At 45.6% G+C, this 13,262-nt stretch overlaps 1 protein-coding gene across 7 annotated transcripts in view; it reads right to left on the bottom strand.

Annotated features, from left to right (window-relative positions):
* Positions 1 to 13,262, bottom strand: part of LOC126547063 (trifunctional nucleotide phosphoesterase protein YfkN) — a 92,217-nt gene that overhangs the window by 56,715 nt on the left and 22,240 nt on the right. For all 7 annotated transcript variants that reach the window (XM_055062729.2, XM_055062727.2, XM_055062728.2 and 4 more), the window contains exon 7: positions 2,163 to 2,328. In XM_055062729.2, coding sequence (XP_054918704.1) covers positions 2,163 to 2,328 — 166 coding nt within the window. The remainder of the gene's footprint in view (positions 1 to 2,162; positions 2,329 to 13,262) is intronic.

Below are 13,262 nucleotides of genomic sequence, written 5' to 3'. Positions count from 1 at the left end.
CCAAGAGCCATTCGCCTTTGGAACAATCTTCCTAACGCCATCTCTTATGAGAGTGACCAGGAAAAATTCCGGCATCTTCTAACAACGCATTTTTCAAACTCTACATAACCTAACGTATTATTTTTTCTTGAGTTTCCCGTTATTATTAAGCTACTACCCCTTAAATACTGTTTTGTTACAGCCAAATATTGTCCCGCTCACTCTGTAATTCTATTGGTTATATTTTACTTTGTGAAAATTTCTTGTTCACTGACCTCTCGCATTCAAAAGCATTTGATTTGTCTTTTGTACAATTTTTAACAGCACATTACTGCATGTTAGCGCATTTCTTATACTGTATTCTAATTATTGTATAATCTTTGAGGGTAATCTCCCCCCTTACACAATGCCTCTAGGGGCCTGTAAGGTGTCTTTAAATAAATAAATAAATAAATAAATAAAAGAAACATAACGTAACCTTGTGGCCTTTAGCTTTAGTACATTCGATGCACTAAGTTTTTGTGCATGGCAACTTTTCACTCATATATAGAATAAAGGGAGAGGTAAGCACTTAGCAAGTGACTCATACGAATCAAGCCAAATACAAATATTTCGGGAGAACAACCTCCAAATACTGCATCAAACACAAAATACTTTTGTCATTTCTAAACAAAGTGAAATATTAAGTTTACGTGGAAGTTGATTTGGTAAAGAAAGGGTTATTTACATTATTTGGTACATGCAGTTATTACTGTTCACAACAGGGCACCCGGGTCAGCTGATGAGTCCATAAATGAGAAACAAGTGCTTTCAGTTATACGGTGCTCCATGACAATGACAGTAATGAAACAAGGAAACAGCACATCACCACATGGACATAGTGTTACGTTAGTTGAAGAAGAGAACTGTGATACTGCACTGCACAGTGTTTTAACTTGAATATGCTTTAACTCAACTTGAATACGCTTCATCGATCTGGGCTCCTCATCAACACTACCTAATAGATAAATTGGAATCCATCCAAAATCGTGCTGCCCGCTTTATAACTTCTAATTATAGTCATCAATCTACCATTACCCAAATTAAATGTGGTGTTCCCCTTCCAGACTTGGATTCCCGCCACTCTGTTGCCCTTCTATGCCTCTTTCATAAATGCTACTGTAACTCATGGTCAAGCCGTTTGTGGCTTGAAATTCCTTCTCGCACATCTACTCGACTTCATAACCATCTCAGTTTCAGGCGCATTTTTGGCTGCACACAGTAATTCAATAACTCTGTATTACCGCGTGCCATCACACTATGGAATAGCCTTCCAAATAATATTGTTTCATTAAAAGATCCTGCCAAATTTCGTGCAATTTTGGAACTTCACATGTTCGCTTGACTACGTTGTACGACTTTGTATTGTATTCGCCTTTGTATCGTTTTTTGACTTTGTTTTGCATTGTACTCCCTTGACTTTGTTTTGCATTGTACTCCCTTGACTTTGTATGCATTTTTTCCAATGTTTACCAGTGTTCCTTTTTTCCAATGTACACACTTATTTGTTTCTCCTACTATGTAGTTACCTTTTTTGCCTGAAATATTTGTCATTTTCTGTAACCCCCTACCCAATGCTCCTCCGAGCCTGTAGGGTAAACTGAATAAATAAAAAAAAAGGAAACAACATAGCCAGAGAGGCCAAACAATAAATTGCCTTGCTTAAATCGAGAACTGATTCATAGGCTGCCTAAACATAAGAAACTTGAAAGTGGCATACATAAGAATTTGCATGATAAATCAATACAATTACTGGTTAACAAAATTTGGACAATTAACTTTAAAACTATAGTGTCCCTGCGCAACAATTGTGGCTCTCCTGCAGCAAATTTAGAACAGCCCTTATTTGTATCAGTCTTTCTCCCTCAACACTCCAATGTTATCCCTCATACTCGAACAGAAAGTATTATTTGACAATTTTGGAAAGTGAATTATCAAATCAAACATGAATGAAATAGCAAAGACTACTCGCTTTGTATTTGAAATTTCAAAAAATTCGCACATACCTAGTGGCTTTTGAAGATCTCGAAGCATGTACACATCACAACATTACAACAAACGCCAAAGGTCGAGCACTCAATTTATCATGTTTCTTTTTTCACATAGGGTTTACGCCAAATGAAGAAGTGAATGTGGTGCTTCACCTTTATATTTAAAAAGAAGTTCTCTGAGCTCTGGGTCTTCAGCAAAGTCAGAAGTGACATTCACTTCAGCAACATCAACTGCTACTCCTGATGCAGTGAATGTGAGGGTGATGCGTGAGAACTGTCGAAAGTCTGTTCCACTCTTGACAATGTTTTTTCCATTCACCTATATCACCAATGAACAATGAAGGACAAAAATTGACAAATACATGAGCATTACACAACAGCTAACAAGCATTATGAGCAAGGAAGTTTTACCACAAACATGTTTGAAGGGAGACTAAAGAGAAATGTTAAGCTGAAGGTGAGTTGATAAATTACACATCCGGAATACCAGAAATGTGAAGTCTTGAAGTGAAGTCTTGAAGCGAAGTCTGGAAGTCTTGATAAGCCAGAAGAAGACAAAAATTAAATGCAGGCTTGAAATTCTCCTGCTAGCTCCTAGAGGTGTCAAGAAATTTGGAAAGCTTTTGCTTAGGAGTTGTTAACAGTTTATCAACAAAAAAAAAATTACGTGGCATTCTAAAAAAAGCCAAGGCCTAAATCTAGCAGGTTCTAAGAAATTTTATTTCTGAACAAAACCTAAATGTGCACAAGTACTTTGAAATCTGTGATGCCATCCTAATGCACTGGAATGTGAAATTCAAGAGGGAAAGCTTAGTCCATTACTTCCTCTGCTAAAAATCAATCTTTTTTAGCCAAATAAAGGCAAATTGAGTATTGAAAAAATATTTCGCCAGACTCAACTAACCTAGCGTTGCTCTCTTTAGCATCCCTTCAACGTTCAACAATAATCATGAATTTTTTTTCACAAGTTTTATTCTCTTGTGTTTCAGGTGAATCCACAAACACACATTAATTGAATATTAGTGCACATTACAGCTGCTAAAAGCTCAGAAGTCTCTAAAATTTGTGAATTAATCTTGATCAAGTTGAGCAGATAATGAACTGCACCAGTTTGAGGGTGCACTCAAAAGTTAATGAGCTAAGTGACTGGATAATCTAGGTCTCAAACATGGACAAATGGTTCAATTTGCTCTTGAGTGGAGTTCCCGCTGATGAAAAGTAAACATCAGAAAGCAGCTACCGCACCCAGCAATCGGGCCTACAACCTTGTATTCAGCAGAACAACATCAAAACCTCTAAATCACCATTGCAGCATTGCGACTACATTTAGCCATCAGAAGTCCCAGAACACATTCTCACAAGTCAGTAAGGAACTCATTCAGTGTGTTTATTAAAAAAGAAAGACACGAACAGGAAACTAGATGCTGTTTTTGTCTGAACAACTAAATGATACTATACATCAGTCTACAAGTCTTTGATAAATCAGTCACAATACATTATGAATGTGAATAATAACATTGCTCGGTGAAAACAAGGGCATTGGCATGTGCTACATGTTTGCTGTTCGTTGTTGCGGACCAGCCAAGCAAGCTGTGTGCGTGCACACCCATGTTCTCTGCCCCTGTTCCTGAACCAGCATATTATTTCTCTTTCTCTTGCCCAAGCCTTTTCAGCCCTGCTTCCCGTATATTGCAGCGGTGCTATCAATAAGGTTGTTCACCATGAGCCAGCATATCGTTCATGTTGCTGCCCTGGTCATGGCTCATTTACAACAGCGGCGACAAGGATCACGGATACCGACTATGCGGTGAAAGTAGACCAAGATGAACTGCCGCTACATGAAGCAATGAAGAGAGCAATGGTCAGCCTACAGCTACCGCTGTTTGACAATACCAGAGATAAGTGGAAACCATATCTCATAAGGGCAGAAGCAGATTTTGAAGCCAACGACATTGCTGACGCAAACAAGCAACGAGCACTGCTTATGGCTGCTCTCAGTTCGCAAACAGTTCAAGTGCTAGCTGGCCAAATTGCACCAAAGACACCCAACTCCACCATGCATGCCAAAGCAGTCGTAACTCTAAACAATTACTACGACCCCGAGCACCACAAGACAGCAGAGAGTTACATGTTTTTCACACATTGCCAACAGGAAGAGGAGTCAACGCAAGAGTTTCTCGTCAACATACAGCGAATAGCAGACAACTGCAACTTTGGCAGCACATTAGGCTGAATGTTAAGGGATCGGATTATTTGCGGCATACGCTCAACTAATCTACGCAAGCAACTACCGACTAAGGAAGGGTTAATGCTAGATGACACCAGAAGCCTGGCCATTTCAGTGGAAGCGGCAGACAACGATGCTAAAGATATTGATATGGAATAGCCACCACGGTGTGGTTGTACTGAAAAGGTTGTACGAATGTGTTGGCACCAGTCACAGGTGGGATCAGACTATTATGCTCGCAAACATTCTTTTCTACCTCAATGGCACTCTATGGCCACACTTTCAGACTCCCGTAAGAGGAGATCATGAGCTGGGATCTCTTCAAAAAGAAGCTCCGCAACCTTTTTGGCAATCAGTTTGGTTGCCAACTCAATGCAAGAAAGGACCTTGCCGCAAGCATCCAGACGTCAACCAAGTCGTACGTGTTGTACATTCTCAACGTCTTGGCCCTTTGTAGCAAGGCTGACCCGAACATGTCGGAGGACGATAAGGTTAGTCATGTGCTCAAAAGCATTGATGACGATGCCTTCAATCTACTGGTGTTTAACATCACCAGCATCGATACGATCCTCAAGGAAGGCTGCCGTCTCGAACATGCTAAACGCCGAGTATCCCAACACAGCCACTATGTCATCTTGCGACGACCTCTTCCACCAGCCATCACGATGCGACAACTTAACCTGCATCATTCGTCGTGAGGTCGAGGCCGCGCAGCTGGCGACCACTTCATTCTCGTCATCTGATTCTTCTCCGGCGACGATCTCCTTAATCCAGGCCATCGTCCGCCAAGAAATGTCAAATGTTGGCCTTCACTACGTTCGTCCTGTGCGCTCTGAACCTCTTTATCCACCCACATTCCCATCTCACTTCTCTTACTACTCTTATGGACAAGCCGACCCGTCCAAGTGGCACCGCACTGACGACAAGCTGATATGTTTTAACTGCTGATCGGCATATCGCTCGCCGCCACCACTGGACTTCTCCGACACACTATTCTTCTGCTGCTCACCCTCCTCCCTCGAAGTTCATCTTTTTTGTTCGCTCCCTCTATGCCCAATCCCTCATCTGACCCTGCGCCACCTCTGGCAAGAACCCCCCGCTATGTCAGCTCGCCTTCTCCCTCCCGCCGTCAATCTCGTTCACCTCCGTCCTGCCATGCTTCTTCTCCGACCTATTCGCAGCACCCCGACTGGAAAACTAGGCAGTGCAGCTTCTGGAGGCAGAGCTGCATTGAAAACTTTGGCACGAAATCCTCGCTTGACCATACCCACGAACCAGAATCTTTTGGACGTTCTTGTTGACAATGTTCCTGTGTGCCCGTTGATTGACACTAGGGCACATATGTCCATTATGAGTGCTGCTCTTCACCGTTGGTTCAAGGAAGTTCCGATGAATGCCCCGAACCGAGCCATACGAGTCACCGACGGAGGGACTGTCGCTATGGTTGGCATCTGCTCTGCCCAACTCACCATCACTGAGAGAACCACTGCCATTCTCTTCACCGTCATCGAACATTGCCCTCACAAACTCATTCTTGGTCTGAATTTTCTTGCCACTCATTCTGCCCTCAGTGGCCGGCTCACTTTGCCTTGACTGGTCTCTTCTTGCTGACACTTTGGACCTGCCTCAAATCCGTTTAAGCTGCATGGATTTTATTCAATCTGTGACATACATCGACTTATTTTCCACACCAGCTGTATCTGATGGCAATTACGTGGTCACACCCATCCTGGCCCTTATGCTTACACATGGTGTTACCGTTCCGCACACACTGCTGACAGTTAGTGGCAACCGCACCTGCCTTCCCCTAGTGAATTTCGCGCTAATAGAGCAGGTACTCCTACAAGGGATCTCAATGGCCGAAATTGGCACTCTGCAGGATGATCAGGTCGAACCTGTCACAGTCGAAGCTTGTTGCAGCTCAGCCCATACCGCGACATCATCACGCGGCAGGGGCGTCAACATTGAGAAGATTGTTTCCCCTGACCTTACACCTGCTCAAGCTGAAGCACCCTGCCACGCTCTTGAAGGCTATCGCAATATTTTTTACCTTTACAAACGTCTGCCGTAACCCATCCCATAAATACTGGCAATGCGAACCCTTTTCACCGACATCCACATAGTGTTGCTGCATGTGAATGAGCAGTTATCCAACAGGAAGTAACACAAATGCTTGTCAAGGACATTATCGAGCTCTCCTGTAGTTCCTGGGCTTCTCCCGGCACACTCCTCAAAAAGAAGAATGGAATGTGGCGCTTTTGTGTAGATTATCGCCCCCTAAACAAAATCACAAAAAAGGATGTTTACCCTTTGCCACATATTGGTGATGCTCTAGACTGCCTGTTTACCTATTTTTCTTTCATCGACTTAAGGTCCGGCTACTGGAAAATTGCCGTCGACGACATGGACTGGGAGAAGACTGCATTTGTTACCCCCGACGTTCTTTATCATTCAAGGCGATGCCTTTCGGTCTCTGTAACATGCCATCCACCTTCGAACGATTGGATTCTTTGCTTCAGGGGTTCAAGTGGTCCACCTGTTTGTGCTATCTGGACAACGTCATCATTTTTTCGCCCACATTTGAAACATCTCGACAGTCTCTCAGCAATTCTTGACGAGTTCCGCTGGGCCGGTCTCCAGTTGAACTCTTCAAAATGTCACTTGGCTCGCTGCCAAATCACCACCCTTGGAAGAGCCGGGCGACCTGATCCTGACATAATTCGCGCTGTTAAGAACTTTACTATCCTGAAATCTACAAAGGACGTGCATAGTTTTGTAGGGCTGTGCTTCTATTTCCGGCACTTTGCACAGGATTTTGCGACCATTGCACATCCCCTTACCGACCTCTTGAAGGAATACGTCCTGTTTTCTTGGGGTCCCGATCGTGCCGCATCTTCTTCTCATATATTACTACCCTCCTTACCATACCTCCAATCCTGGCCCACTTTGACCCGTCTGCCTCAACGGCAGTTCCATCTGATGCCAGTGGTCACGGCATAGGAGTGGTATTAGCGCAACGCCAGCATGGAGATGATCGCGTTATAGCCTATGCCAGCCGACTTCTATCAGCCGCCGAATGCAGTTAATGAATCAAAGAGCACGCGTGCCTTGCTCTTGTGTGGTCAGTTGCGAACTTTCATCCATTCTTGTACGGACGTCCTTTCTGTGTCATCACTGATCATCACACTCTCTGCTAGCTATCCTCGCTCAAGGACCGCATGGGACGAAGTCGGCTTGCTGGGCTTTATGCCTGCAAGAATATACCTTCTCTGTCACATATAAGACAAGACGCTTGCACCATGATGCCGAATGTTTCAGTCCCGCTACCCTGTGAAAGAACCGGCAGATGCAGCCAGCTTTCTCTGTGTCCCAGTTGTTTCAAATCGGCAATGAGCAACATCGTGATCCTTCGTTACAAACCCTCATCGACCAGCTGAAGTCAACACCTGGTGACACCTCTCTCCGGATGTTTCTCCTCAAGGAGGGGAGATTATACCGCCGTAATTTTGACCCCCAAGGCCCTGAATGTCTGCCTGCCATCCTATCTCACCTGCATTCGACTGTCCTCTGGCAACTTTACAACGCTTCCTTGGCTGGGCACTTGAGCGTCTCGTGCACATACAACCGTGTAAGCAGTCGCTTCTTTTGGCCAGGCCTTGCCAGCTCTGTGCAGCATTATATTGCCACTTCTGAGCCCTGTCAGTGCCAGAAGAAGGCCTCCGCGCTTCCAGCTAGATGTCTCCAGCCAATCGACGTCCTGCCTGAACCCTTTTCCGAGTTGGTCTAGACCTTCTTGGGCAATTTCCTCTCTCGGGCTCCGGAAATAAATGGGTCACCGTCACTACTGATTACACTACGCAGTACGCCATCACAAGAGCCCTACCAACAAGTTGCACTACTGACGTCACTGACTTTCTACTCTACATCATCATTTTAGTGCACGGCGCTTCGCGCCAATTACTAACTGACCATAGCCATAGTTTTCTCTCGGCAGTCGTCGAAGACATCCTCCACTCCTGATTGACAAAGCACAAATTCAGCACGTCCTACCACCCACAGACCAACAGCCTCACAGAACGCCTCAACCACACGATCAGCGACAAGTACATTGTGGCCGACCACCACGAGTGGGATCTTAATTTACTATATGTGACGTTTGCACATAATTCATCGCGCCACGCCATCGCCACCGATTTACCATTCTACCTATTATACAGCCAAGAACCCGTGTTGCCCTTGGACACCTTGCTGCCATCACCCGCATGGCAGCTCCACGCATGGCAGCTCCACGCATGGCAGCTTGCCCGCACTCCTCTAGAGGCCTCACAGGAGCATTAGAGATGCCTCTATAATTGCCACCATCGCAACGTGCACTTTTCTCTGGGTTCTCTGGTGCTTCTTCAGTCACCCATCCGCCGTGTGGGCCTTTCCGAAAAGCTGCTGCTGGGTTACACTGGTCCAGACCGTGTGGTGCGACAAGTGACTGATGCCACATATGAAATCATCCCCGCCAAAACCTCAGCATCGTCGCCAGCTTCAAGTGACATCATTCACATAGCAAGGCTTAAGCCCTACCACATACCTTTCACCACAGATGTGTAGGTTAAGCACCGGGACGGTACTTCTACTGCCGGGGGTGCTTCCGATTGTTTTTAGGGTCGCTATCTTAACCACCATTGGTCTATGTGTAAATGTATTGTAAATAGAATTGTGCATCAGCTACGCGTAACAATATGAGTATGGAACCGCCAATGGTGCTCAAAGTGCAAGCCTGTCATCGATCATTTCAAGATCACCATAAGCAAAGCGCAGCAAAAACTTGTGGACGATGTGGAAGCATGAAGGATGACGATAACACCTGCCAGTGGGCAGAAGAACTTTCATTGTGGGCGGCGCGGTCATTTAGCTAGGTTGTGCTATACAGTCAAACCTCGTTAATACGTACCTGCTTAATGTGTAATTGTGGTTTAAACATAGTTGCGAAGATTCCCCCACCCAGCCCCCATTGAACCCCATGTACTGGTTGACCGCTTAAGCTGTAGTCGCTCAGTGCCCACCAAACGGTTAGTGCATACTATTGTCTTTCTTGTTCTACACACACAGGCACAAAATCGGCAAAATCTCATGTGCGCAGACGTTGGATTCTCAAGTTGCGACACCCGGACGACAGCCACCAGTGATAGTGACGTTAAAACATGGCCACCATGACATCTTTCCTGCTCATACAGCTGTTGCTGATTGCAGCGCACAAAAGCATGGCCTTCGAGATTGGCTTCCTGTAACGCGAAGAAGCTGCCAGTAGGGGTGCAAATTGGCTGTCGCCGTTGAACCCAATCCAATCCAATTGAAGTAGTAATGACGTAAAAGCCCTCTTTTTTTTAATGTGTAGGCATTTCTATGTTTACCCAACGAGAAAAATGGCCCTCCATCCGTACGTCCCATAAGACGACTGCTTTCAAGATAAAGTCATATAAAGCCCGCAGCAGCGAGCGACTGTACCTTCACGCTGCCTGTCGCTTCAACACTAACGAAGCGGCGAGAACACAGCGCTCACGAAACTCTCTGCACAAGTCGCACCCTGCCCTTTCGCAGATCACTTTCAAGATGTGGGCCCACGCGTCTCTCCTCAGCGTGCAGCGGTGGAAACGCAGTGCACGGAGCTATTAGCAGTCAGCACTCTCTGTCCGCATCGCAGATCGTTTTCAAGATACGGTCCGCGCAGCTGTGCCACATATGTAGGCACCACCGGTGTGTTTGGTCACGGTTCATAATGGTTCGGAAGTGGATGGATAAGGCGCTTAACGAGCAATAACGGCTTATAATGATGGAATATTAACAGCGCATCGGGCGCCGCCACCTGCAGTACTTTGTTTGCGTTATCAATGCACCTTGCGCCGCCATCCGCACCAGCTCGTCTCGCCGCAGCGCTGTCATTTGTACTGGCTTGATCAAGTTTCATAACATTGATAATGACACCGGGCTGCATGTAGATGAGCAAGTGGCACAATGCTTACGCATACTTAGATGACTCCCCGAGAAGTTCCTGCGTGACTTCTTTTTCTTCATTCCGCCAGTGTGTTTGCGGTCATGGTGTTGTTGTGGGGTTCCAAGGTCTTTGCTGCGGCATGTCGTGTTTATGTTATCGAGACGTCGACGTTACATCCGCGGAATTCTCAGATAGCAACAGTGTTGCCACCGTCACACTTCGCCCATCTTCAAGCGAGAGTGACGACGACAATGACGATGTGGAAGTGGACGATGGCCTTTCATTATCTGGCATGGCACGTGCTTTGAGCGTCACGTGAGCTTTCGCAGAGAAGCGGGGCCTCATGGACAAACTGCGAGTTTCAACAAGCTTCAGTCACGTACCTTGGGCATCGCATAGATCGTGAAGGACTGCACTCCATTGAGAATGCAGATGCCGTCATGCAAGCGCCATGCCCACGAAATGTCGCAGAGTTGTGTTCATTCTTTGGCATGCTCACGTACTATGCATGATCCTTGCCAAATATGACTGCGGTGCTCTCGCCATTGTACCGGCTAACAGAAAAAAGAGCGTGTTGGGAGTGGCTGCCACTGCCGCAGACTGCATTCGAAAAAGCTAAGCAAAACTTGGAGAATGCGCAACTTTTGATCCACTTCAACTCTAACAGGGAGCTTAAGCTAGGATGCGGCGTGTCTCCATATGGCATGGGAGTGGTTCTGTTTCACTCGGAGGGAAACGTGCACAGCCCAATTGGATTTTGCTCCAGAATGCTAACGAAAGCAGAGCAAAACTACTCGCAGATGGAGTGAGAGGTGTTGGAACTTATTTTTGGCGTATCTTTTTTCCGTGATTACCTTCTAGGTCTACAGTTTACCCTGGCCACCGATGAAATCAGTGGCACAGTCACTGTTCTACTGGCCTGGTCTGGAAAGGGACATTGAGAACTTGTCGGCTCAATGTACAAACTGTGTGCAGAACTTGCCCACACCTTTGGCAGCCCTGCCAGTAAATTGACCAAAAACATCTGACTGGTGGTCTCGGATCCACATATATGTTGCAGGGCCAATAGCAAGCCAGATGATCCTGGCAGTGGTAGATGCACACACAATGTGCATTGAAGCCATTCCCATGAGGCATGCAAACACAGCTTGTACTATTCGGTGTTTGTGAAGCATGTTCTGCCATTTTGGGGTACCACGCACAATCATGTCCGATAATGGCACACAATTCACAAGCTAGTTTGCCACGTTCATAGCAAGAAACAATTTTGTGCATCTGGGTACAGCACCATTCCATCTGCAATCGAATGGAGTAGCAGAAAGAGCGGTTCAACTGTGAGGAATGGGTTGCGCAAGATGACAAAAGGGTCGCTGGAAGATAATCTAATGAGACTGTTGTTCAATTACAGGTGAACACTCCAAAGGGAAGGAAAGTCTTACTCCGATATACTGCTTTGCTATCAGCTACGTTCATGCTTGTACACGTGCTTGCCGTCCAGGGCTGCCAATTCATCAATGGGCCCTGCCAACTGGGCCGTCACCCCAGGCAGCAGTGTACAGTCTACACTCGTAACAACGGACCTGCATACAACAGACTTTCGGATATAGCAGACTATATTTCAGCCTTAGTTTGTTTTACCTATTTTATTAATGCAATGAAGTTCGCTTTTAACGGACCACGCTACAACGGACTATCAGCTACAGCGGACAAAATTAGTGGCAATTTTTTTTTTCAGAATCGGGCGCATAAAACATACTTTGGCCATGTTGACACGGGCTGACAACTGACTTGCGAGGGTCAGCCTACGATCGCGGCTCAATATCGCACGTGCGAGGCACGAGGGGGGGGGGGGGGAGGCGAGAGAGGGTTCTACTCAGGCGGCTGCTGCTGCTTACGGCGCGACCACCCTATCTTGAAAGCAATCTGCGATGTGGACAAAGTGCGTGCCCGCGCGGGCACCATATCTTGAAAGTGATCTGCGATGTGGACAAAGTGCGCCCAATGCTGGTAGCTTCGTACGCGCTGTGCTTTCGACGTTTAGTTAGCACTGAAACAAGCGAGAGCACGAAGGACAGCTTGCTCGCTGCTCCTGCAGCGCTTATCTTGCTTAATTTGCTATCGCAATCGATGCTACGCCTTTCGAGCGAAACTACTACTTTTTTTGTTGTCGTTGTTCACTACCACCCAGCGTATCATCCATGCTGCTGCCCTGGTCATAGCTCATTTACAACAGCATGAAGTTCAAGTGCTGTATTCTCAATCACTATCAAGGTGTAAAACTGAATGGCTTAGCCAGCAAAAGTGCATGTGACTAGAGTAATGGCAAACCCCCCTCAGTGTTATTTGCACAATGCATAGTTTTCAACTGCACTGACAAAATACTCACAGCTCCAGTGAAGCACTGGATTATACTGGATATTACTTTATGTAAAGTGAAAGCATCCCCAGGAGTGAAGAAGAATTCCTACAAATGATTCAGAATCTATCCCGTTACAAACCTGTGAACAGAGTATGTTACTTATGTGGATGGCATGGCTTCAGACACACGTACTGTTACAGACACCTCTCTAGATGCCTTGCTCAATGTTTTAATAGATATATTGATGGCAATGGAGAGCCTCTAGAGTAGTGCCCATGGATGCCCTTCAACTCTTTCAGACTCTTTATGGTCTGCGAACCACACACTTAGAAAACTGCACCAAGCAGTACTTTACACACAGCTTATGCCATACTATAAAACATGGTAGGGTCCATATTATAATATACAAAAATGTACTTCATAACCTCCCAAAAAAAGATGTTTCCATTAGCCTGCTTTTCTCTTAATTCACAATGGCAGCTTTATAACACAGGCAAGTTCAGCCTTAACAGGAGCAACAGAAATATGCATGAAAACACAATTAATCTGTACAAGCCTCTAAAATTCACCTTCCTTTTTAAATCCTGTGCTTTCCTTTATTTCAGTTAACGCAAACCACATTACGTATGTTAAGGTAAGTAGCATAGTTGTTAAGAAAATTTACTTCCTAGACCATAATGA

The sequence above is a fragment of the Dermacentor andersoni genome, chromosome 1 (assembly GCF_023375885.2).
Source record: "Dermacentor andersoni chromosome 1, qqDerAnde1_hic_scaffold, whole genome shotgun sequence".
Taxonomy (NCBI): Eukaryota; Metazoa; Arthropoda; class Arachnida; order Ixodida; family Ixodidae; genus Dermacentor; species Dermacentor andersoni.
The sequence above is the reverse complement of the archived record's forward strand: the minus strand, read 5'-3'. Positions and strand labels throughout refer to the sequence as shown.